The sequence below is a fragment of the Mercenaria mercenaria genome, chromosome 4 (assembly GCF_021730395.1).
Source record: "Mercenaria mercenaria strain notata chromosome 4, MADL_Memer_1, whole genome shotgun sequence".
NCBI lineage: Eukaryota > Metazoa > Mollusca > Bivalvia > Venerida > Veneridae > Mercenaria > Mercenaria mercenaria.
Window position 1 is genome coordinate 68,814,926 of NC_069364.1, and position 27,476 is coordinate 68,842,401.

General features: G+C 32.5%; 1 protein-coding gene across 3 annotated transcripts; it reads left to right on the plus strand.

Moving 5' to 3' along the window:
• The first annotated feature begins 3,582 nt into the window (after positions 1-3,582).
• LOC123551986 (uncharacterized) lies at positions 3,583-27,476 on the plus strand. 3 transcript variants are annotated; one of them, XM_045341323.2, is made up of 3 exons: positions 3,583-3,890; positions 14,692-14,816; positions 26,646-27,476. In XM_045341323.2, exons 2-3 carry the CDS (start codon positions 14,727-14,729, stop codon positions 27,408-27,410), a joined length of 855 nt encoding a protein of 284 aa, XP_045197258.2. In that variant the 5' UTR covers positions 3,583-3,890; positions 14,692-14,726; the 3' UTR covers positions 27,411-27,476. The 3 variants fall into 3 exon arrangements, with proteins under 3 accessions (XP_045197258.2, XP_053397593.1, XP_045197257.2); XM_053541618.1 differs by lacking the exon at positions 3,583-3,890 and having other exon boundaries at positions 14,487-14,816; XM_045341322.2 differs by lacking the exons at positions 3,583-3,890; positions 14,692-14,816 and adding an exon at positions 15,752-16,153.

Below are 27,476 nucleotides of genomic sequence, written 5' to 3' on the forward strand. Positions count from 1 at the left end.
TAAACATTGAGTCATAATTGTCAAATGCGATAGCAAAACAATACTGTGGAAGGACAGTGCGACATGCTAATTCCCAAATGCTAAATGACAAATAATTTGATAAAAAAATAACATTTAGCATTAAATAGTATGAATTTAGCATAAAGTTATTGGTATTTAGCATTGAAACTGACATTCGGCGATTAGCATGGCGCACAGGCCCTCCATACAAAGCTCAATACTAACATGCATTGTCGGATGTTGGCATAACATGGTAGAACATTTTTCAGATCAGACTCATAAGACATAATGCAGATCTTTATTTCATAAAATCAAAGGACAATTAGAATTATCTTTCAGCATTATAGACATCAGATATTTGAAATTTTCGCATTTATTATGAGAGCAAGAATATTGTATTTAGCTATTAAAAATTAGATATCTGGCAATAAGAATGGTGCACCAGCCTTCCATATATGCATCAGCCTTCAATAGTTTTGTTATTTATCAATCTTTGTTAAGAAAATAAAACTAATCTTTTTTGTTTGGTGCTGCAGTGACTGCAGTACGGTGCTTGGTCACTGAATAGAAATCATTTTTGCTGACATTTGTTTCTTTTAATTTTGGTACAGCTTTCTTATAATTTTGTCTATATCTGCTGGCTTTCCAATGGGACAACAAGTCTCGGTTTTATTAACCCCTTTGAAAAGTTTTATATGGTAGCAATCATAATCTTCCTCTTTGCCACATAATATACCAAGCAGTTTCTTTATCGTTTGAATAAACTTGAACTCAACATATCTTTTAAAATGTGCTTTTGACAATGACATGCTGTAAGAAACTTTTAAAATCCATTCTTCAGTTTCAGAATTTTAATGATTAGAATAATCCTTTAAATAATATAAACATGTTATTGTTAATAAATACATTTGCAAGATGACCCATCAAGATTTCAAAAGTAGCAAAATGGTTTATTCTAGATGAGAATGGTTCTTCAGTTATCTCCATTAAAATCAGTTAGGTAAACAGATTTATGATCAGCAGTGTAACACTTGACCACTAGCATGATGTACCAAATTATCCACGGGTAATCTAATAGCCATAGGTGCCAATCATCTCTCTGAGAGCATTTCGGATTGTACTAGACTGATAATTTCAACATCAGTCCTGTGTGAAAATCTCTAAAATAGACTGGCTTTTGTCTCTATGAGATTGAATTCGTCAAAAAAGGGAAAAATATAGAAATATAGTTATTATCAGTCTAGTGGCTAGTCTACAAAGATCTGAGTCTGAGTTCAGTGAAACATTTTCTAACTTTGGGTCAAGGTCGTGCCATTTCAGCGAGTAACTGCATGAGGTTGAACATGGGGTTGTGAGGCAACAAAAATGTCTTGCAGGTTAATCAACAAGGGAATCTCAAGTTACAGGTTTAATTTGGCAATAAAGTTAATTGTATTACATATCTGCATGCTGAAGATGTTTTCCTATTTTGATTATGTGTATCGGTGACTTCGTTTGACTTATGATTCAATGATATTGCAATATATTTCATTTATTGCAAGTCTGTTTATGTCAATGGAAATCATTTGAAGTATATAAATGAAATACTAGCCTATATGGTAACAATACGTAATCATGCAAAAATAGATTCTTTCGTAAAACCCACTTTTCATACTGATCAGATTTTTCGAATTGATGTATTTCAGTGCGAAACTAGTCTGTTTGACAAACATGCTGAGTCAGAATATTATTTGTTGGAACATATAGTCAAAACTTTTATGTTATTGACGTCTATAAAAATATTAAAGTTATGAAGTTTTTAACATCTCTTATATAGTTTAAAAAATTCAGATTGACCGTTTTCGCGCTAAGCCCTCAACGTGATTCATTGAAGAGTGCTTTGTCTTTATTATCGACTGGTGCAAAAAGGAGTTATTTACATGCTTCAACCTTTTACAACAACGAACACTTCAAAAGAAATCCTTTCACGATTTTATACACTTCATACAATTATTTGTATCAACCAGAAATCCTTTTTAAAGAAGTGCTGTGAGTTATAGTGTGCATTCAATTATATTAAAAGGTATAAAATGTCTCCAGACTTCTTTTTGCATCAAACATCATTACGCTCAATAAGAAGATTTCAGTGCCGTAGCCAGAGACAAATTTTAACCGAGGCAATCTGGAATGTTTGTCCCCAGGAAGGCTCTAGTGTTATATCACAGTAAAAACCGTCCTTTTAGTCCTATTTATCACAGTTACTTTAATATTTTAAGAAAAAAAATATACGTATTGGTAACAAGGACATTTGGGGATTTATCCTACTCTTAATATATGGTCGGATACAATCATGTTTGAAATTAAAAGGCAATAAAATCAGAAAACCATCAGTAAAGACATACAAGAACATGCTATTTATCAGTTTATTAGTAGTTTATGCGTTTATATAGCCCGAGATGTGGTAAGTATGGGAGGGGGCTTTTGTCCGTGTTGGCGGTGCGGGGCGTCAGAGGATCTCCCCCTAGAAATTTTTGAAATGCAGGTATGAAATGGTGGCCTCTGGTGCATTTTTCGGTCTAAATTTTAAGGTATGGTATGGATTTCCCCCTCATTTTAGTCGGGCCAGTGGGCTGTCTTCCTGGAAAATTCTGAAATACAGATTCGAAATGGTGGCCTATAGTGCATGTTTTTGTCTTGATTTTGAGATGCTGTCTCCCGCTGGAAAAAAAATGAAATACAGGTATAAAATGGTGGCCTCTGGTGAATTTTTGGTATAAATGTTATGGTATGGGAGGGGTTCCTCCATCATTTTAGTGAGGTCAGGGTGACTCTCGTCCTGGAAAATTGTGAAATACAGATACGAAATGGTGGCCTATGGTGCATTGTTTGGTGCAAATGTTTAGGTACTGAATAGGGAACCCTCTCATGTCAGGGGGTCAAGGGGCTCTCCCGCTGGAAAAATGAAATACAGATATAAAGTGGTGGCCTCTTGTGCATTTTATGGTCTAAAGTTTGAGGTATGAGGTATGGGGGTACCCTCACTTTAGTGGAGTCAGGGGGGCTCTTCCCCGTGAAAAATTTTGAAATATCGGTATGAAAGAGTGGCCTCTGGTGCGTTTTGGGGTTTAAATATGATATTGATAATAAACAGTTGGGTTTAACTTTGATGAGTATAGGTCACTTCTCAGCCAACTGGGGTAGGGGTGGGGGTGGATGGGGTACGGGCCTGGCAAAGATATCAGTATGACTGCTTAGATTTCTACTTCAGCTTACCTCAAGGATGTCATGAGGCAAATGATATTCTGATATATTCTATTGATATTAATATACCTTTATGAACTTTTGTAAGTAAATTTTTCATCAGTGTGATAGACTTACTTTTTTTTCTTTTTTTGGGTTCCTAAAAATTTAACAGAGGCAACTGCCTCGGTTTGCCTCAGTGTGGCTACGGCGCTGGATTTGGTGTGCTTTTCCACTATCTTCATGTTGTTAATCGTGCTATTTCACCAATCATTCGTAAAATTTATTGTCATGTCTAAATTGTCTGAAATCATTTACTCGATTTTGTTCAAAGATTACCAAAACATGACGAGAAGCAGCAATTGAAATCTCTCTTCAACATGTTCAATGTAGTAAAATTCATGAGTTACGAGTATTGATTTTTTTTCAGTAGAAAGGAATAAAAATAGATATTTACTGTTAAGAGAAGTAACAGTTGAAAAGTCAAAATGTAGATAATAGACATCCATTCGATATTAGACGTAAAGTTATGTTATTCTGAAAGAGCTTTAATCTTGTTTTAAGGATTTGTAACCTTTTGAATGAATTATAAAATCTTATTATATCCGTTGGAAGCGTAGAAGGCAGTTAAGCAAATAATACAAGACTCGGATTGATTGTGTAACCGAGAGGTAAGGATTTATCCTTAAACTATTTGATAAACTTTCATACCTTCGCAAAGCTACTATTTTGTCCTTATTTGTATACTTATACTTCTTTTGTTCGGGTCGTCTTCTTTGCCAGATTCCAGTTGATAGTCTTGATATAAACATATGCTAGGTCACTGTGAGAGATGACGAATGCATAAGAATAGAGGTTAACATTAAAGTCGGAACATGAATATTGGTTATACGTACACCTATGTCGGGCTGAATCAAGAGCACGCACAAAACATGTATTTTTCTAGCAAATAAATTTAGCCACTGTATATGATGAGTAAAAGTGTTGCATCATATTTAAATGGCGAACATTTTACATCATTGATCGAAGCTTAATTCCTGTATCAGAAACATAAATCACAAATAGCATAAAGTATAAAATAGCCGTTCAAGCATATACAACTGAGAAATATATCATATTAGCTAAGTGGAACATGATTTCTTTGTCGAGAAATATCTAATTTTGTTTTCTTTTTGTTTTGTTTGTGGTATTACCTCAGATTTACCTATTATGAAAGTAAGATAGCGTCTCATCAAAGAAAATTATTTCACATGAAATAAACTCGAAAATAATTTAATCAAAACTGTGGTGTAAATACTATGCCTCACTGGAAAAAGATGTGACAAAATACATCAAAAATGACAATTAATCGTTCATTTTTGGAAAGGACAACCATATAGATGACAATCAGTCATATCTTGGTCAGTTTTACTGATAAAACAATAAAAATGGTATCATAATTGAGCTAAGACATTGACCTTTAGATAGCAGCATTTTTATATCATTTAACTAATTTGCATACTCATGAATATTTTATTTAATGAGAATGTTACAAATTGACAACATTTTATTAGAAAATGATATTTTCAAATTTTAAATAAATTTAAATGTACCAAACAGTTTTGATCTCTTTTGAAAGTCTCTCAGTGTTTTCTTACATAGTATTTTGTAACTCTGATAGTATTATGTTTACTCCAAAATATGTATGTTTAGAATGCAAAAAATAACACAAAATGCCAAACATCGTTCATGGAAACAACTATAGATGACATCATCATATTGGCATTAATGATAAACAATTAATGTTCATCAATACTAAACATGACATTTAGTACAGCTATTTTTTTTGAAATAATTTGTTTAAACTACTTTTTTAATGAGAATCAATTGACAACATTTTTAAAATATTTTCAATTTAAATTTAAATTTAAAAAAGTTTTGATCTCTTTTGAAAGTCTCTCAGTGTTTTCTTACATAGTATTTTGTAACTCTGATAGTATTATGTTTACTCCAAAATATGTATGTTTAGCTAATTTGCATAAAAATAACCAGTGCCACAACCAACGTCTCAGGAAACAAGATACCACTAAAATTGAATAAAATGATAAAATTAATGTCATCAATAAAATAACAATTATGTCAGCTATTTTGTTTTGAAATATAGTTTAAACACCTCTTTGAAGGAGGAATCAGTATGTAACATACTTTACATATGTTACGTTACCATTTCAATAACCTTTCTTTATTACATCAATTATTTAGAAAATATTGATCGGACAGTTTTGATCTGGTCTTAATGTCTCTTAGTATTTTTTTTTTAAGAATAGTATTTGTTACTCTGAAAGTAAATATATTTTCCACAGTAGGTATTTTAGCTAATTTGCATAAAATGAATCTATGCTAAAACAAACATCTCTGCAGCAAGATATAAATAAAACTGAATGATGATTATTTGAGCTGCGTCATATGAAAATGTAGTGTAAATACTTATTTGAAGGAAGTATCTGTTTGAAACATACTTTACGCATGTTACGTTACCATCACAGTAATCTTGTTTTATTGTATAATTATTTTCTCAGAAAATAGTAAAGGAATATTTAGTTATCAAGTTATTAAATGCTCTTCAAAATAGTGTAGTTCCAGTTATTTACTATCAAAGTCTACGCCAGGAGAAATAAACCCCATAACTCTGATTTGAACTTTAACAGTGTTAAGTCCCTGTTTAATTTAGATTTTTGGGTTAAAGTTTTATAAAGTTTTTACTGGCAAAGCTCTTATTCAGAGTCAGGCACTGGGAAAAGTCAAGCGCGTTGTCTTACGGACAGCTCTTGTTTATTAAGCATTTTAAATAGCTTAAAATATCATGTTTTGATGTATATTTATATACAAACTTAAATTTTTAAGAAATATCTTTTTAGCCAAAATCTGAGGTTCATTTCCTTTTAATTATGTAGTCGTGTCTAAGGTTAGGTGACAGTACCTATGATGCTCTCTTTTCTGATTACTCATTGAAAGATGTTACTTGAAATGTTTGCCGTTTTTTTTCTCATCCAAATTCGTATTACAGAGATGATAGTAGCTCAAATAGCATCAGCACATGTTTTGAGACATGTTTCTCGTACTGGGATTTCTGTCCATTAACTTTGAATAATATTAACGAATAGCATACGTTAAACAGAAGAAAATTAGTAATTTGCAAAAAGTTCAACTGGAAATCTAAGACATTGAAAAACATTCGTCTGATAAAACGGTTTCTCTGCTAGAAAAACTGAATTTTTTTCCAATTGTGGTGATATTATGTACGTAATTTTCAGCTGTATCGTACATATTTCAATGTGGTGATTAAACCATTTCTCATCTAAAACGTATTTGTTTACAAAGAGTAATCTATTGAAAAGTTCAAATTTAAATTGGTTAATTGTACCGTCATGTAAACTATTCAAATGCATATAAAAAGGAAACCATTTCATGTCTTCTCCAAAATAGGCGTTCCAGTACCTACGGATGCACGATGTCGTAATTTTTATATCAAAGACATACTTAGTTATAAATTTTGTTTATTTGATTAGGCATTACTGTTTGTTAATACACTGATTAATTTTATCATATATATTATATGTGATTTAGGGCCGTTTGGGGTGCTTTGTGCTTCCGGGAAATCTACCCTTTATTTTTTTATCTTTTTAGATCTACCATGTCAATTCTACTTACGGCTTTTTTCTTCGATTTGATTATTCCATAAAAACCTTTATATCACTGTATTCATTTCATGTACAGCATGTATCAGTACTAACAAAGAATGTATGGCGTAGTACATTAAGGATGTAGGAGTGAATTTTTTCTAAAGTTAAGAATGTTTTAATACTCTGTGAGCTTGAAGAACATTAGATTCCAAAGCAAACAAGAAAGAGAGAGAGAAAAAAAAAAAAAAAGAAACACAGGTCACCGAACTCGTTTTAAATTTATAGGGCATTTTCTTCACCCACTGTTTAAGCATTTCTGAAATATTGTAAAATTGAAAAAATGGTGGTACTTTACAAAACATATAATGTCCAACTTAATTTTATACACATTTAAAGTCTTACATGTTAATATGAATACCAGGTGATGCCAGTTTTATATAAGCATAAATGTCACTAACAAATTTCTTTCATTTTTACATGTTGACATAATTACCCCACGCACTTTATTTTCAATGGAAAAAAATGTATTTAGATGTACAAAAAATACTATGACGTTAAGATTTTCAAAATATTTTGCAGCTGTAATGACACACAAACGTGCTACAAAATGGAAAGAAAAAGAGATGGGGTCACTCTGCATCTAAGAGATTTATTAAGGAAAAACTGTTAAAAACTGGTGAATTTTGAAATTTTTCTTTTTGATTTAATTTATATTTTCTAGAAAATATAAAGTGCTATCTTGAAAATTTTTATTACAATTATAGCTTATCATTATATGTATCAGTCAGGAAAATATGAAAACCAACCTGATCTACTTTAATAGATATTTGATATTACCTACCCCTACCCCATTGTAAATCTTACGTCAATTTTAGGCAAATGACAGCCAAAAATAAGCGTGAAATAATTTTTTTTTCGCAAAAAGTAGATTCTATTTGGTTAAATGGTCAATTATTAGCCATATCTTAATTATTTAGCATTATTGTTTGGCAAAACTTCTGTTAGAAAGCAATATTTGAAAAAGCATTTTTCAAAATGGCGGATACCCAGAAAAGAAACGCTCGTACATCCTTAATGTATTAGTAGTGTTTTAACTATTTGAACTTTTTCATAGATCGTAATATTTCTTCCTAACAAAAATCAATGACAGATTTACATATTTTTTAAATTTTGTTTGCCAATCAAACGCTCGCGTTCAATTTTATTATGTCCAATTTATACTCCAAGAGCCTTTTTGGTTTTAATGACCATTTTTCAATTATTTCAGAATGAAATTTAATATGACCAATTCATATAGCTTCCGTTTTGTTTTTATTTAATCAAAGACTTGAAAAAAGCTAATAGATTACATTTTATGCATTAATTATGACATTTTTGTTTGAAGACATTCCGTCGAGTTCCTGTTAAGTGCCATTATTTCTGCGAGTCACTATAAAAAAGTAAAGCGGAAATGGGAAAACCTTTCTAAAGCCTCGTTCTGGCTTACAGAATATTGACATCCACTCAGTTTTTACATTATACGCTTGATAATTAATATATAATGTTTTAATCCATGTAATGGAGTCATTTTTAAATATGTGTAATATAAATTGGTCACACCGCATAGCGATTAGTTACAAAATAAAACATTTTTTATTCCTCCGAGTCGTTTCCGATGATACAAAGTTATCTCTAAACGAAGAGTTTTACTATAATTTCCACACATTTAATATGTATGCCCTTCATTGATGACTGTAAGAAAAAAATCTCTAAGAGGGTAGTATAAAATACAATATCAATTAATATCAACAACTATACATCATTGAAAATTAATACTTGCCTGATAGGGTGCTGTCAAAGGACGACCGAGTGATCGAAGGTACACAAATATAACAAATTAGAACATCAGTCAACTCTGTACAATAACTACATATTCATTTACAAACAAAGAATTACAATGAACAAAGAAAAATAAACAACAAAGTAAACAGTGCACTATGATGAATAACTGGAATCACTGTCCATGCATAATAGTAGTTGAAACAAAAAGTCAAAACACTATAAAAAGGCTATCGAGGAACTAATTGGTACTTTATTGTCAAATGCGGACAGCCAAGTTTCAATTTTTGCTCCAGGTAGTGTCGGTTTCGTAGAACTGTTTCGAATAGTTTGAAAGCAGAGCTATTTGGATTTGTTCGCATAAAGGTAGAAGGATTGCACAATAGATCGCCGGAATATGTAGATCCAAATGTTCCACCGGATTTATTGAACTCAAAGGGTAAAAATAGGTACTTCCAAAGTCTTGTGTATGCAGAAAATTATATAATATTTTAAGCTCATATTGTTGATATTACTGATTGACATTTATAATTTATGGTATTTGAAAACACCTTATAAACATATACAAATGTCAGGTCATATATAGGCCATTTATAGAGCATAGTGTTAAACATTTGGAGACAAATCCTTGCACCCAGTTAACATTACGGTAAAGATGGTCACCGTTTTTAGCTCACCTGTCACATAGTGACAAGGTGAGCTTTTGTGATCACGCAGCCTCCGTCGTCCGTCGTCCGTGCGTCCGTCCGTCCGTGCGGCCGTAAACTTTTGCTTGTGACCACTCTAGAGGTCACATTTTTCGTGGAATCTTTATGAAAGTTGGTAACAATGTTCATCTTGATGATATCTAGGTCAAGTTCGAAACTGGTTCATGTGCCATCAAAAACTAGGTCAGTAGGTCTGAAAATAGAAAAACTTTGTGACCTCTCTGGAGGCCATATATTTCAAAAGATCTTCATGAAAATTGGTCAGAATGTTTTCCTTGATGATATCTATGTCAATTTCGAAACTGGGTCACGTTTCATCAAAAACTAGGTCGGTAGGTCTTAACATAGAAAAATCTTGTGACCTCTCTAGAGGCCATATATTTCAAAAGATCTTCATGAAAATTGGTCAGAACGTTCACCTTGATGATATCTAGATCAAATTCGAAACTTGGTCACGTGCCTTCAAAAACTAGGTCAGTCGGTCAAATAATAGAAAAAACCTTGTGACCTCTCTAAAGGCCATATTTTTCATGAGATCTGTATGAAATTTGGTCAGAATGTTCATCTTAATGATATCTAGGTAAAATTCGAAAGTGGGTCACATGCAATCAAAAACTAGGTCAGTAGGTCTAAAAATAGAAAAACCTTGTGACCTCTATAGAGGCCATATATTTCATGAGATCTTCATGAAAATTTGTCAGAATGTTTATCTTGATGAAATCTAGGTGAGGTTCGAAAGTGGCTCATGTGCCATCAAAAACTAGGTCAGTAGATCAAATAATAGAAAAACCTTGTGACCTCTCTAAAGGCCAAATTTTTCATGGGATCTGTATGAAAATTGGTCTGAATGTTCACCTTGATGATATCTAGGTAAAGTTCGAAACTGGGTCACGTGCCTTCAAAAATTAGGTCAGTAGGTAAAATAATATAAAAAAACTTGTGACCTCGCTAAAGGCCATATTTTTCATGGATCTGTATGAAAGTTGGTCTGAATGTTCATCTTGATGATATCTAGGTCAAGTTCGAAACTGGGTCACGTGTGGTTAAAAACTAGGTCAGTAGGTCTAAAAATAGAAAAACCTTGTGACCTCTCTAGAGGCCATACTTGTGAATGGATCTTCACAAAAATTGGTCAGAATGTTCATCTTGATGATATCTAGGTCAAGTTTGAAAGTTGGTCAGGTGTCTTCAAAAAGTAGGTCAGTAGGTCAAATAATGAAAAAAACCTTGTAACCTCTCTAGAGGTCATATTTTTCACGGGACCTGTATTAATTTTAGTCTGAATGTTTATCTTGATGATATATAGGTCATATTTGAAACTGGGTCAACTGCGATCAAAAACTAGGTCAGTAGGTCTAAAAATAGAAAAACCTTGTGACCTCTCTAGAGGCCATACCCTTGAATGGATCTTCATGGAAATTGGTCTGAATGTTCATCTTGATGATATCTAGGTCAGTTTTGAAACTTGGTCAACTGTGGTCAAAAACTAGGTCAGTAGGTGTAAAATTAGAAAAATATTTTGACCTCTCTAGAGGCTATATTTTTCAATGGATCTTCATGAAAATTGGTCAGAATTTTTATATTGATGATATCTAGGTCAGGTTCAAAACTGGGTCACATGAGCTCAAAAACTAGGTCACTATGTCAAATAATAGAAAATACGACGTCATACTCAAAACTGGGTCATGTTGAAACAGGTGAGCGATTCAGGACCATCACGGTCCTCTTGTTTACTAAATTGGTTTTAACCAATTTGTCAAATTTTATTCAGTTTTAATTTTTTTAGACAGTTTAAACTTTAATCTAAATAAAACTAATAGAAATGACCTCAAAAATAACTTCATAAAAGACACAATTAAGGACATTACAAAATAAACATTAAAAGTTAGGCCAGCATTTTTTTATGTAATTGTAAGGTACCTATGGTGGAATACAGCCCACGGTCCGGGACATCAGGTTTATGAAAGAGACCACTATAGGAAAGTCCAGTACAAAACCAGACGACGTCAGGAAGAATATAAATAAAGTATATGGAAATAGATATTTTTTTAAGTTCAACAAAACACCGCGAAATTTAGGTGTTACGTACAAAAAAAAAAAAAAAGAAAAAAAAAAAAGAAAAACCGCGCGTAGTGAATTCATTATTTGATATAATCACCTAACACTTTCAGCACCGATAGAAAATAAACATAGCTCGATAGCAATTTTGATAAGATAATGGCAAAATATTAAGCAAAAATATATAGAAACAACCGAGTTTTATAAAATATAGGCTTACCTGTAATATTTCATACAGCGTGATCGCTTCTACTTTCTTGTCCTTTATATTCCGTTTTTATCGTAAAAAAATGCAAAATACTACGTGCATAAAATACAGACTTTTGGCCAGAAGATATAAAAAATAGAATGCAAAAATCTTTAATAACTAAACAACGACAGCATTCTAAAAACGTGTTGTCAATGTTGTCAAACAAAACAAGTTATAAATTTTAAATAAAACTTTGTTCTTAATTTTATTATGTTGCTTTTAGTTACTGTAATAAAAAGAAGAGTAGTTTTCTATAGACAGTCAATGGCCGTGGCAGTTGTTCCCTTGGATGTTTTATGGGAAACCGCGTAATAACTATATCCTTGTGGATGAATTCGTAAACTAGTAACTTGCAATAAACAGTATTAAAACATTTTTGTAATTAGAACTTTTGACATTTGACCTAAAGCTAACAAAAACAAAATAATCATACCACAACCCATACCCAGACATGTTTTAAAACTAACACCCGGGCTTTGAATCAAGGCAATTTCATCATATATTGTACACTAATTACGATTTTGAACACATCCACTCTAGATCTAGGATAAACATGTATAAAAAATGGCAAAATTTTGTGGATTCAAGGGCGTACTGGCGTATAGGTAGCTACGCGCCTGATTAACCGAAATGTATGATAAAAGAGAAGATTATAATTTTTAAATTGTCAACATTCCAAAACCTTGATTGAGATGTCCCTCTAGCAACATCATATTTTTTTTTATTTCGCTTTCACAACTTGCTCAAAGAAAGAGGATTTTAATGATAGAAAATGGAAAAAGTGGAAATTTCACAGGTCGCTCAACACAACAAAAACTTAAATGTTGCTGCCTCGGTTTGATTGAGCCTGTTCATGGACGGTAGTGGAAATGCACGCTGCCGTCCCTCTATCCCGGGTTGAGCAGATTTTAACATTTACACATGCTAAAAGTACAAAAAGCAATATAGAGAAATCCGCTTCATATCACCAAACAATTAGTACAACAGGGTTACCGTTATCATAAGCTATAGAAATCATAGTCAATTTTACTACAGATCGTCCGAAATGTTAAAGAAACATAATACCTTTAAAACTTGGACTTACACACCCGGTATACTGTAGCTTATAAAATTCGGAAAGTTAGACATAGTCCTTATTTTAATCAGAATTTTGTAAAATATGATAAAAAGTTTATCAAAAGAGGATACTATGCGAAAATTGTGAAGCACAGTGCATGTTTGGTGATTCACCCCTCTACAGTTAATCGCTACGCTTTCTTTTTTGATGGTGCGATGACTAAGAAGTTGTAAAACTCCATGATGCTTTTCTCTAAACCCTACATGAAACGGACGTAGGGAATGGAATTTTGTCTTGCAGGTTTCTTAGCCGTGCCCTTAAAAGTAAGGCTTTGATCCTCAGACTTCAGACAAGTTGTTGAGTACATTGAGATTTACCAGAATTTTATGTTTTACTTATTTTCAATATGATTTGGTATATTTTTCACTAATGTTAGAGCCTTTTTTACCGGGAAAATAATTTTATTGACAGTGTGTTGTCTAACTTGTCGAAAATAGAATAAGTGCGAGGTTGGCATGCCCTGAACGCGTTTATACCGCTTGTTTCCCTTATATAGGTTACTGACCGTTCTAAGACGGTGCCCCTATTTTCAGCTTGATTTCTGTCTGTCTTGTATTTTGCGTATGTTGTGTTGAATGTTGTTAGCGTTTCTTTCCTCTTTCTCCTCACTCTCCCTATGGCCAACACCCTTTCACATTGTTTGTCAGCTAGTATAACACATAGTCACCTTAGCGATTGGACCAGTTTTATTGTGCACGATACTTAAATCGTAGGCAAATATCTCGTACCCTGACAGTTACAAGCATAAACATACTAAAAAGATTATTCAAGAAATTACTGCATATCTAATAAAAATGAAGGTGCGACATTGTTACTTTGTGATGTGAACATATATGGAAATGATATTTTGACCACGCAGTATAAATTGAATGTTGGGCTGTAAAAAAAGGAGCCGGTAAACCAACTTTAATTCTGATGTTTCCATCGTATGAAATCGTTTATTATTGTTTTCAACCAGGTTTTATTCAAATATTAAATAATAAGATTAACAATTATAGAAAAAGAGGGGTAACGTTTAATTGACGTCACACACAAAGTGCTGTAATAAGCAACATGATAGCGTGCATTGGGTCGTTGTCCAGTTTTATCCAATAAACGTTATAGTTTTTCTATGTAGGGTATCAACATTGTTTTAAACTGAATTAAACTTATTATGTAAATAAGGTGTATTGCTTATGATAATATTTTTGTACTGTATTAAGCATAAAAGCTTTGATAAAAACTGAACCATATTTATCTAGATCCACAAAACACTACAGTGGGTAATTTTTCTTTCAAATTATATGATTACTTCCTCTTTTGCTGTCTCGAAAATTATGATAATAACTTTCAGTGTTAATTTTGACATCATTATATAACAATTTTAATATTATATAGATACATCTGCTTTTGAAATGTTTTAACAATGGTTTTTAATCTACCGTTATCCATGCACCAACTATTTCAATGTGTGACTGTTCTGTGCAAATAAAGAAAATCGTTAACGAAATGATTTAACCAACAAGCAAACCAAGTGGTATATCACATTTCTTACGATGGAACTCTGTTAGCAGTAGTTTAGTAAGATAAGTAGCACCTTATTGTTTGACCACATAAGAAATTTAGTGACCGTTGTAGTGCACTTTGCTGATTTTTCTACTGGCCGCTTACCGCTTTAGATAGGATCACGCTATATAAAGAGTCATTATATAGAGATGTTTTCAACGGTCGGATAAGATAGTGGCCGTACTTAGCACTGTTTACATGTGACTGCTAATGCAGGTTAAAGAATCATTGAATTAGTTTGATTATGGGTCACTACGCCTGTTCTGTCTGTGAAGGATTACGTTATGTGTCTTTGTTCCTTTTTTTTCATTTCAGAAGACAACTTCTGTGTGCTGCAAATAAACACTCAGATGTCCTTGCATACAAGGGTTTTGAATGTATTTCTACTTGTGTCCTGTTTAGTAATGTCATTTGTTTTTATTGGTTTGAAGCGGCATACGGTAAACAGTTTCTTTATATTAACATTTTTTACGTGCAATTTGTTTAAACAACTGTTACTTGTAGAAATAAATTGGAATTAAAATTGAACTGTCCAAGTTCAAAGTTAGAAGTAATAGACATATTCATGCTAATGTTATTTCTGTTTGCCTAAAAGTTTCAATACTCCTTTTTGAAAAAGAGGTGATAATTGCATGTGGCATACCCGAAATCTGAGTAAACAGATAATATGCTTTAACAAGAAGACATTACCAGAGGCATTATATTTTTGTTCGTAACATTAAGAATAAGAAAAAATGGTTGATTACTACATTTACCAGGTTAATTGTATCAGATGCTGTGAAATGAACAAAATAAGCTTACGCCGTCTGTAACAGATGCTGTTCCTGTTACTTGAGACTTTCTTCTAAGTGACGTGTAATTATCATACGTCAACTTCTTATTGGTATTTTCAAATTTTCGGCTACCTGGCCTTACTTGAAATATAACATGTAATATCCATTTTACAATACTTGTGTATCCTTAATGATGTTACGTCATTTCCTGTAAACACGACGTCAAATGTAAAACCTTTATGTTTTGGTAAATATTTTTTGCAAATTCACTAGATTGCTTTAGCGTTTCAATAGGTACCACCTGTCCATAGCCCAAATCCAGAATATCATAATCTTTTGTATAACCATGTCTGTACATCGGTATTCATCAATTGTTCATCACATACTTTCTCCTAATCGCGACCCTATTGCCACTTCATAAGTCTGTACATTGTGTTATTGCCCAATACAGTTTATGTCATTCCTAAGGCATATCCAGTTGTAATTGTTGGTTTAGATCTATTTGTCGATGTAAAATAATTCGGTACATAGCAAAACCAACAGAGGTTTTAGATCTTCTCCTGATCAATATTCTTGTCATATTACCTAGTGATATTTAAAGGGGAGGTAGTAAACATAACAACTGGACACACATTTCATACAGTAAGACATCTCAGTTGTACGGGTACAAATCTAGTGCATGGATTACTATATAAGCCATGCAACAAAGTAGTATATGACGGGGAAACCGAGAGGAACATGGAAGAAAGAATAAAAGAACATAGTTCTATCATTAAGACCATATTAACAGATAAATAGTGGAGGAAAATTGGGACAAGAAACATGCAAAAAATTACACACGAACGCAATGTTAAATATAACAAGTAAATTGACTGGCAGAAACATGTGAAGTATAACGGGAAATGACGTTACGTCGTTTGACGTCGTGCTTACAGGAAATGATTTCATGTTATTTAAACAAAACAAGTATTGAAAAATGGATAATATTTAACAATATGGAGAAGGTAGTATACCATGTTAATACGGTAAATTCAAATCTGTTTAATCATAGCAATCTATTGTATTTCGTGTAATTTAATTAGTGGTTTAGCTGCCACAATGTCAAGTTTGTTTTCCTCTGTCTCTTCAAGTATAATTTTTATCTAGATTTGAAGTACATGAACATCCAAAAGTAAAACGAAGGAAAATTAGGATATTTAACACTTTTCAGTGTTCTAGTATTCAGTTTAACTGTTTCCCCGAAAACGTTTTCGTAGTTGATTTTTAGACGGCTTCAGTTTAATTCGAATAATAACCAACATGGAATTTTAGGGTAATATCATTAGCAGAATATCAAACACTTTAATGGTACCCTATTTATCTGAACATTTAAATTAACCATGGCAACAGAGATATTTAAAATATTTTGTATCTTGCATTTTATCGTAATTTCTTAAAAATTATCATTCTCGTTTAATGTAGCTTCTATTTTTTTTATTTCTAAAGTATGATCGTGTCATTTGCATTAATTTAGATCAATTCTAAAGCTTAAAATTCTAAGAGCAGTACCCCTCGTCTGATAATTTTATGGACAAATCAAATCAGTGTGTTTGTAATTAGTATGCATAAGTAGGCTTGGCAATGAATACTCTTGAAAATGTTGTTGTAAAGCCGTCCGTTGGTTTGGACAAACTCTTTGACAGACAGAAAGACGGACAATCTAACAGACAACACAAAATCAATATTTTGCATCTTCCACATATCGGAATCATAAGCATATCAAGCACATATATGTTATATTGTTACTTACTTTATTTTTTCCTGAATGTTGTACTATCTTTTTTTAGCAATACATAAAATGTTACTGAAAGGAATTTTGCATGTTTCTGTGCAGTGAAATAGTCTGAATCATTGAAAAAGAAACTTACAGCTTACAGTTTCTAAACCAAAGAAGTTGTACACCTTTAAACACTGGTGGCATTGGTACCTTTTCTGACGCTGATGTTTATCTGTGTGATCCTCTAGATAAACTTTTGAAGATGCTTTATAGCCTCATTTGTCACTTGTGACGAAATTGTCCCTGTTTTCATTTCTCTCATGTCGTACAAGGTCAGTTTGGTCAGCATGTTTCGGCTACATATGTCGATTTGTTTGTATTACCATATTTTTGTTTCACCATGAACACGACATCTGTGACGTGTGATATTAGCTCTTGAATAGAATGGCTTTTCCCAACACACATACTGTGTCTGTTTTCATGCTGACGTATTATTTCCTTACGGATAAATGTTTTACCAAATTCATTTCAATTAGACGTTATAACTATTTCATCAGTCATTACTTCTGAACAAAAGATACATGTGTAATATCATGTTTGTGTGATACTCAAGTTTTCTGCAAATCAAAATAAGTATCTAAGTGTCTATAAAAAAATTTTACGTTAGGACACTCTGATTTACGAAAGAGGATTTGCAATGTGCCAACATAATATTCAGAAGTGACTGTGGGCATGGAATAACTTAGCTTCAATTATGTATTTATTACGTTTTCTGTTTTGACGAAGTACCAAATCATAAAACATAAATAATTTTGATTGTTTAGATACACTAGATAAAAGTCGTTTCTCTGACTTCATTGTCTGTATTCATTTTTTTTTCAAAAATAATTAACACGTTGATTAAACTGTTAGTTTGATATAATAATTAAGTAACACAAAATAAGATATGTTACCATTAAATATTCACATTTGAGTCATATAACCAGATGTTTTTACAAAGGATCTTTCCAAAGAAAATTTCAATGAACTAAGGGAGCTAACTGTTGTTTCAAAAGTGTATAATACAGTATAAGAAAGAAGTTAGTTTCTTGCATACCAGACGGGGATTTCCGGTATTTTTACCGGTGCTGGAAGCCGGGGTGTAAGATGACTCTCGTGCTTTAAATGCCGTATTACGAACTACATCTATGTAGAAGATTTATGTAGTTATTTATATTTTATTTCGAAAAACGGAATAAAACTCCAATACCTTGACAGTTCCTCTTTGTTCTTGATAGTGTATTTCTTGATTCAAAACACGTTATTTTATCAAAAATTCATAACGTTACGCTGGAACTGATAAAACAAAACCTGAACTAAACATTGTTATTTGTCTTTTAAACGTCATGACGTCTTTCCTGTTTACGGAAGTTGATTTCCCGCGCTTTGTTTAAATACGCTGCTATAAGAAATAGTTCTAAAAAGAAAGCCGTTCGACTGATTTTATCTTTATTATTATATCTTGATATCGGTATGCAAGAAAAAGATTCTGTCACTGGTTATAGGGGAAGATGGGAATATCCGGCTCTCGGGTAACTGTTTAGGCGGTAACTGAGTAGGAACCTCGTTACCGCCTAAACAGTTACCCTCGAGGCCGGAAATTCCCATCTGCACCTATAACCAGTGAAAGAATCTTATAGACTACATTTATTTTTGCTATTTTAAAAATATATATTAAGATATTGATTCGAGCTTGTTTGGAAAAGAAACATATGTTTCGTATCTTTCTTAAAATTCACGTGTTCCGTATCATTTTCGAATAATTTTCAAAAGCGAATCTAATCAATAAAATACCAGCTCATCGCTTATGCTTCAGTAGCAAGATGAGAAAAATGACAGTAAAATTGGTAGGCAGTTGGTAGTTAGTAGCTGAACATTCGAATAACCAACTACATACTAGTTGCCAGTAGGTTATTCAAAATGCATACTGGAAAGAAGATAGTTATTCAAATTTTGAAAACAAAAAACTCTTTTAAAGGAATCAAATCATACTGGTAGGCAGTTGGTAATTCAATTTCCAGAAAGCCAATATGATAAAAACATTCATTTTAACCCTCGTTTTGTTCTTAAATATTAATATTTGTTCCTTGAGGTGCATTCAGTAGTCTTCGCAAATACCAAGGGAGTCAATTGCCATTCGCGAAATGTTTCCGAAAATCTTTTTTAACCATAAACAACAGAAGCATTCAATTTACTTTTGGATTTGTTTTTATATATAACAATATCCGACCCTTTCAATATATAAATCAGTCTTGGGGACACTCAGTAGAGCCAGTTGCCAATTCGCGGGCGAATAACCAACTGCCTACTGGTAGGCAGTTGGTTATTCGACATGTTCCAGACTGTCAATTCTTTTGTCGAAAATGATAAAAGCCTTCATTGAATCCTTGTTTTTTCTTAAATATTAATATTTATCCTTTATGATGCATTCAGTAGTCTTCTAAAGTACCAAGTGAGCCAGTTGCCAATTCGCGACTTACGTATACATGTACGACATAAGCATTCAATTTACTTTTTAATTTGTTTTTATATATCAACATCAAACACTTTCAATATATAGATCAGTGTGGGGAACACTCAGGAGAGCCAGTTGCCAGTTCTCGTGCGAATAACCAACTGCCTACTTGGAGGCAGTTGGTTATTTGACATTTTCCAGACAGTATTTTTTTTTTTGTCGAAAATGATAAAAGCATCCATTTTAACCCTGGTTTTATTCTTAGATATAAATATGTATTCCTTTAAATGCATTCAGCAGTCTCCAAAAGTACCAGGTGAGCCAGTTGCCAAATCGCGCTATGTTTAAAAAAAGCCGTTTATTCAAATACAACTGGATAACATCATTCAGTCATACATTTATTTTGTTCTTTCATATTAATATCCGACACTTTCAATGTATAAATTAGTCTTAGGAACACTCAGCACAGCCATTTGCCAATTCGCGTGCGAATAAACAACTACCTACCGGTATGCAGTTAGTTATTTGACATTTTCCAGAAAGTCATATCTTTTTGGTCAAAAAAGATAAAAGCATTCCCTGAAACCCTCGTTTTGTTCTTAAATATTAATATTTATACCTTAAAATGTATTCAGTAGTCTTCGCAAGTAGCAAGGGAGACAGTTATCAATTCGCGACATGTTTCAGAAAATCTTTTTCTTTCAGACATAAAACAACAGAAGCATTCAATTTATATGTTTTAATTTGTTTTTATATATCATCATCCAACACTTCCAATATATAGATCAGTCTTAGGAACACTCAGGATTTGCCAGTTGCCAATTCGCATGCGAATAACCAACTGCCTTCTACTGGTAGGCAGTTGGTTATTTGACATTTTCCAGAGAGTCATTTTTTATTTTGTCGAAAATGATAAAAGCATTCATTATACTCTTGTTTTATTCTTAAATATAAATATTTATTCCTTTAAATTCATTCAGCAGTCTCAAAAAGTACCAGGAGAGCCAGTTGCCAAATCGCGCTATGTTTCAGAAAAGCCGTTTATTCAGATACAAATGGATAACATCATTCAATCATACATTTATTGTGTACTTTCATATTAATACCCGACACTTTCAATGTATAAATTAGTCTTGGGAACACTCAGCAGAGCCAATTGCCAATTCACGTGCGAATAAACAACTGCCTACCGGTAGGCAGTTTCTGTAAGTGTACTTATATTAGCGCAGCTAAATTTTGGCGCAAACGCCTTAAATTGAGTAGTTTTTACTTATTAGCGCGTACTTGTATTAGCGCAGTATCAACAGCGCTGAAATAGCCAATTATTGGCGGTATCCGAAACACCAATTTTCAATGAAATACGGAATGGCCGGAACGTGACCGCTGTATCAAACAGTTCTGCCCGGGACTATATAGATACACGTTTTCTTTTTCTTTAAAAAATATTACTTAGTAAAGTTTTCATATGTATTAAGTCTTTTTTTATTTAATAAAACACAATATATATGTTATGCATGCTGATCTGTTTTCTTTTTCTTTCTTCTCTTACTGTGGAAAAAGCTCGTGTTAAATAAACGTTATTACCTCCATTTTATTTTCTGTACACTTTATTTGACGCGATCTTTGGAAATAATTGTTTTTGGTTTTTTTCAAAATCACATGTGGTTTTCAAAGCAGTAAAATGTTATGGTGACACTAGCTTGTAATTAGCGCGACCAGACAAACTAGCGATCTACCCCGAAGTTGTTATATACGATGTTTACGGACAATGGCGAAGACAAAAATATCTACTCAATTTACAAAAATAGATGACTTTTGCACTAATGTTCAAACAGTTTTAATTGTTCTACTCAAAACTTTCTGCAGAATATTAGCTAGGAATGCAGTTATTGTCATATTTACACAATAAATATGTATTTCACTGTGTTTTGTTGCATTGTAATTACGGTATTTTCAATATGTTGGATTTAAAGTCGCACCGACACATGATAGGTCATATGGCGACTTTCCAGCTTTAATGGTGGAGGAACACCCTAGCTGCCCCTTCGTGCATTATTTCATCACGAGCGGGCAATTTTTGTTTGTTTAAATAAAGTTATTTTCATTATCATTATTGTAATTGTTATTATTATTATTATTATTATTATTATTATTATTATTATTATTATTATGTACAACACAACTGAATATGCCATGGTACAGAAATAGGCGTTATTAGTTTAAATTTCAGCGATTGAGTTTCAAGTCATAAATTAACCCGGTCAAGGAATCTTAGGTCATAAATCGGTGGTGCTTATTGGGATATTACGCATCCATCGCATCCATCGGAATGTTAAACAATGTGCTGAGTTCACCAGCGCCAAACATCTGTGGTTAAACTACCTAAGTTCATTTCAGGACAGGTTCAAGGGCATAGGAAAATTGAAAGATTTTCAATTAAAATTACTTCTACGGTTTCAATATATGTAATGAAAATGTTATGGACTGTTTTTTTTTTTTTTATCATAAGTAAAGCAAAAAAAAGCAATTATTTGGAAAAAAAATATTAATCATTTATTGTCCGTTTGGTGTTACTGTAAACAACAAATTTTATATATTATTCTATTTAAATTCAATAAATTGAAAATTTACATTTGTTTGAGAATCCCTTTTTTGTATGTTAAAATATGTTTAATATACATTGTTTCTAAATTGATTTCTATAATCTTTTTATATTTCTTTTTATTTTCAGTAACTTTTTCTTATAATTGAATTATTTCCATTTCATATTTTCCCTCAATATTAATTTTTTTATTTCCTAACACATTAATATTAAGGAAAATCAGTGTAGGTTCATTCTCTGACTTTGGTTAGAAGTCGGCTGCTGAATTCGTCATTTTTCTCCCTGTGACATAATTTTTATATCTTCATATTCTCCATTATACCGAACTGGTAATTAGTTTGATATTCAAATATATATTTTCACTATATAAGTCTACTGTTAATTCATAAAGGTATCACTTATTATCACATATTCAAGAATTATGTTCTACATGTTTATATATTTATAATCATTACCTTAAAATTATTACTGTTTTAATAAGTGTACAACTGACTGGATCAAGTAAATTAACAATAATGATGATAACAATAATAAAATAATATATTTTTCATTGTTATTACTGTTTTTGCCTATTGAAGAAGACATTAACCCCTTTTGTTACTTTTGACAAGGTATTATTGGCAGCACTATGGCATGAATTCCCAGGAGTATCATTTATTTTGTAGAGAACTGTTTCACCTTTAGAAAACTTCAAGAATCTGAGAATATTTTGGGGGCAAATGGTTTCAGCCCATGTCCTCCCATGAATCCGTCCCTGGTTTTCCAGGATCTCTAAAATTAACGTTTAAATTAATAAAAGATGTTGGAAACAAAGTTGCTGATTTAGAGAATTTAAGAACTTTCTACTCACGCACCGTGCAAAACATTATTGCACAACGGGTTATTTCCCTGCGGAATTATTATTCAATAAAAAAAACCATGTGACCGTAATACATTCAAAATAAAGTAATAAAACATTAAGAGTCAAGAGACAGAGAACTAAAGAAGCAAACAAAATAAACAAAAACAAACATAAAGTGACCAGGTTTAACAGAGAACAAGAAGTTTTAATATCAAAACAATAAAGGAATAAAACGTCTTCAGTCTGTTAAAACAAACAGATGAAAGTATGTAGTCAAAAAGGGACATGTGTTGTTTGAAAATCAGCGGATGACAGATTTTCTGAAAAACGACCAGTAGGCAGTTTATGAATCACACGCGATTTGAAAATTGGCTCTTAGACTACTGAACGTGGAAAGTGTTGGATATTGATATGTAAAACAGAAAATCTAAAAAGAAACGAATAACCAACTGCCTACCAATAGTAATGATTTTATCCATTTGTGTCTGTAAAAAGGCTTTTCTGAAACATATCGCGAATTGGCAACTGGCTCTCCTTGTCCTTACGACAACTGCTGAATGCATTTAAACAGCTGGATATTAATATTTAAAAAAAACAAAAAACAATAGCATTAGTTAAATTGAATGATTGTATCATTTTGAACTGAAAGACTTCAGAAAATAAGCATAATAACCAGCTGCCTATAAGATTTTCACCTGGCTCGCTAATAAGGAACTGGCTCTCTTGATGTTCAAGAAGACTATTAATATTAATATATAAGAGCAAGTAAAATGTTTAGTTGAATGATGTTAGCGTTTTTGACGAAAAACAAAGTTTTCCTGAAACTAGACTGTTGGTTACGACTAAAACAAAAGGTTCTCCCATAAAAATTGTGAATTGGCGATTGGTTCTCTTGGTCCTTACAACAACTGATGAATGTGAATGCGTTGCAACGGTTAAGTATAATTTGTAAGAACAAACCAATGGTCAAATTGAAAGAATTTGTTATTTTCAGCTGAAAAACAGATTTTTTTTTAAAAAAAGGTTGAATAACCAACTTCCTTACAGAAGGCAGTTGTGTATTCGTAGACGAACTTACAACTGGCTCGCGAATTGGCAACTGGCTCTCTTGATGTTCATGAAGACTGCTAAATACACTGATTTAGAAAGTGTTTAAGATGAATATCCAAGAGCAAATAAAATGTTAAGTTGAATGATTTTATCGTTTTGACGGAAAAATTGATTTCCTGAAAGATTTTGAATAACCAACTGCCTATCAGTAGGCAGTTTGTTATTCGCAAGCGAATTAGCAACTGGCTCTGTAGAATGTTTCGAAGACTCATCTAAACATTTGAATTGTTAGATAATGAAGAGTTAGAAAACGTAAATGTTAAATTGAATGATTTTATTCTTTTACGTCTAAAACAAAAGATTTTCATCAACATGTTGTGAATTGGCAACTGGTTCTCTTGGTCCTTACAACAAATGTTGAATGCATTTCAATGATTAAGTATAATTTTGTAGACAAAATAGTGGTTGAATTGAAAGAAACTGAAAGAAAAAATTTCAAAAAGAAGGTTCAATAACCAACTACCTTCCTGAAAGCAGTTGGTTATTCGCACACGAATTGGCAACTGGCTCTATTGATGTTCATGAAGACTGCTAAATACATTGAAAGTGCTGAATATTAAAATTTTAGAGCAAACGAAATGTTAGGTTGAATGATTTTATCATTTTTGACATGATTCCCTGAAAAATGTTGAATAACAGACTGCATACCAGTAGGCGGTTGGTTATTCACATGCTAATTGGCATGCGAATTGGCAACTGTCTCTCTTGACCGTTTTTGACACATTTATATATAATACGTGTTTGATACTGATATCTTGCAGCAAATTAAGTTTTAAATTGATTTTGTCTAATCATAAAAGGTTCGGATCTTTCCAAAATTTGTATAACTAACTACATTCCAGTAAGAAATTGCATATTCATGCGAAATTGAAAACTGAAAACCATACACCTCCAAACTGATAAGGTTTGCTAGACTGTGTTTCATTTTGAGTTTAAAATGTAGTAGAAGTTTCCAATAAATTTTGAAAAACCAACTGGCAACTAGTATGTAGTTGGTTATTCGAATGTTCAACTACCATCTACCAACTGCCTACCAACTTTACTATCATGATGAAAAATACAACTTTCGGTTAGGAAAATAACCACTGATTTTTTTCTAAATGTGTGTGTCCCCGATCGTTATCTTCACAAATAATCTCAAAAACCACAGAGATGTTTTATAACTACTACAATGCCGGGTACTTTGCGTTTTATTTCGTTAGAGTCGTTTGTCTCAGAAATCAAGAAAAAAAAAAACATATCTGAATCGAGGCCTATTTTTGCGTGTTCCGTGTCCATTTGATCACGTTGTATGGCCACACTGGGAGAGATGTTATACGAACTAAATCACAATTACAATATACAAGACCAATTACGGCAAATCACCTAGCAGTAAAAACAAGCGCACACATGCCACAGAAAGTCCACTTACCCAAAAAGATTAGTTTCGATGCTTTACGGACGTCCACTGAAAGTACTCTGGAAATCCCTGGACATTTTTCCATAGTTTCCAGAGTATTCCACATTCAACTCCGGACAGTTTGTCAGGATATTTCGGAGTCTGGACTTCCACGGAACTTCATAGACATTCCATGAAAACCTCTCAAATGTTCTCAACAGGATTTACTTTTGAGAGACCAAACTAACAAACAGGAATTTCATGGACGAATGTTACCCTGAAATTGACAGTGCTTTAGCTGCAGTATTCCAACGATGTTACTTTTTTCTGTGGTTTGTAGAATGTAGTGCCTTTGTTTTCCTGTATACTTAACAGTATAAATCGAACACAAAAGGGCAGACTGTTACATAATTTGTATTTTACAACATACTTCTAGTCTTTAAATCTAAATTATTTCATATGTTAACATTTAGCACGAATATTTGTAAACAACCGGAAAAAATGTTTGACAGATCAAATACTGAAATATATTTACGGAAAAAGCAATGCATATGTAAGTAACGATTGAATTTGAAATTTTGTAAAATGAGTTGAATATAACAAAAAATATATTGATGTTCATCAATAAGCTGTATATTCTGAGTGGTGATATAATATTCTCACTTTAGTATTTCTATTGTTAAATCGTTTTATAAATACAATGCATATTCTCACTTTAATATTTTCATTGTCAAAGCATTTTATAAATAAAATGGATAGCATTAAAAGGGCATTGATGAAACAATAAACCGGAAAAAATATGCGGAAACACAATTCTAACATGACTCGATTTGATTTTCAGTTAAACACAGAAGGAAATCAAGCTCTGTAGATTTAAGAAATAATTTATAGCAAAAGAGTGATTTAACACTTTTCACAATTGTTAAATGCAAGTCGGAAAATTACGCTAAGTCTGAGGCATTAGCTTTGTTAAGTTGTAGTTATTTTTAATAAATGTGTTTCAACATTTCTGAAAAATACCCATACTTAAGATATCATCATGTTGCCTCGCTGTTTCATCTTAACGTCAGAAATGTCAAGGCCTCATTGGCCAAACTGGGCATTAAATTTGTATAGAAATAGATGGTGTGCAGTTATTCATTATCTTGTCTATTTGTGTTTTACTGACATATTTCATAAATAGGTGATCTAACAGAACACCCACCCGCCCCCACCCTCAAGAAAAAAACCAAGAAAAGAAAATATCTAACATACTATTCTTTAATAATTTTTATTGTAATTTTTGTCGCTATCAATGCCTACTTGACCGTTTCAGACCAGTCCATGTTCGCATAATCATGTTCCGGCTAGAATCATACAATATGGATTAGGAGGTACAGCAACAACACTCCAATTTCAAATTTTGTGTGTCTTAATGGCTATCCTTCATGAAGCCGAGATCAATTCTGTCGGTTGTTACTACGCTAAACAACCATCTCATAAATACAGTGTTATAAAAACACATTTTTTAAAAGACAGTTTGCTTCGAATTTTACCGTCAGATTCCTGGATTTTTATGACATCGAGTGATTCATTGTCAGAAGAGAAGGAGCGACAATTAGAAGAAGTCAAACGTAAGATTAAAAATATAAGGATAAAAATTCCATATATTGCAGATATTAATATGGTTTCAAAACGCGGACATTACATTGTTTATGAATACCAGCCTATATTTAATGTATCAGACAAACAAATGCAGTTTGCAGTTGAGTACTTGCGCTACTGGGATATACTAAGGCTGTGTTGCGGAAAACAAATGTCGGCGGATTGGCGAAATCATCTATCGCCTTCAGAGTCTTACATCTTCCATCATGACCCGCACAGTTTAACATACCCTGCGTGTGAAATGTATAATATCAGTGAAGTAGAACAACTTATGATGAAAACGTATGTGTACAAACAGTTTGGAAATGTTCCCTCACTCCATGATATTATTGGAAAGCCATCAAATGTTGACGGTGACATTGATGGATACTACTGTGATCGCTGTAACAGAAATATTTCAACAAAACACTTGGGCTTTAATGAAAAATGTGCTTGATTAGTCTCTTAGTATTAATTGTACATATAAATAATCTTATATTATAGTAAACTCTATTTATCAAAA

What these genes read in the sequence shown, in the direction of transcription:
- LOC123551986 (XM_053541618.1), top strand. Translation starts at nt 14,661, where the DNA reads ATGTGTCTTTGTTCCTTTTTTTTCATTTCAGAAGACAACTTCTGTGTG. An exon ending in TTGGTTTGAAGCGGCATACG is followed by an intron (nt 14,817 to 26,645) that starts GTAAACAGTTTC and finishes TGACCGTTTCAG; the next exon opens with ACCAGTCCATGTTCGCATAA.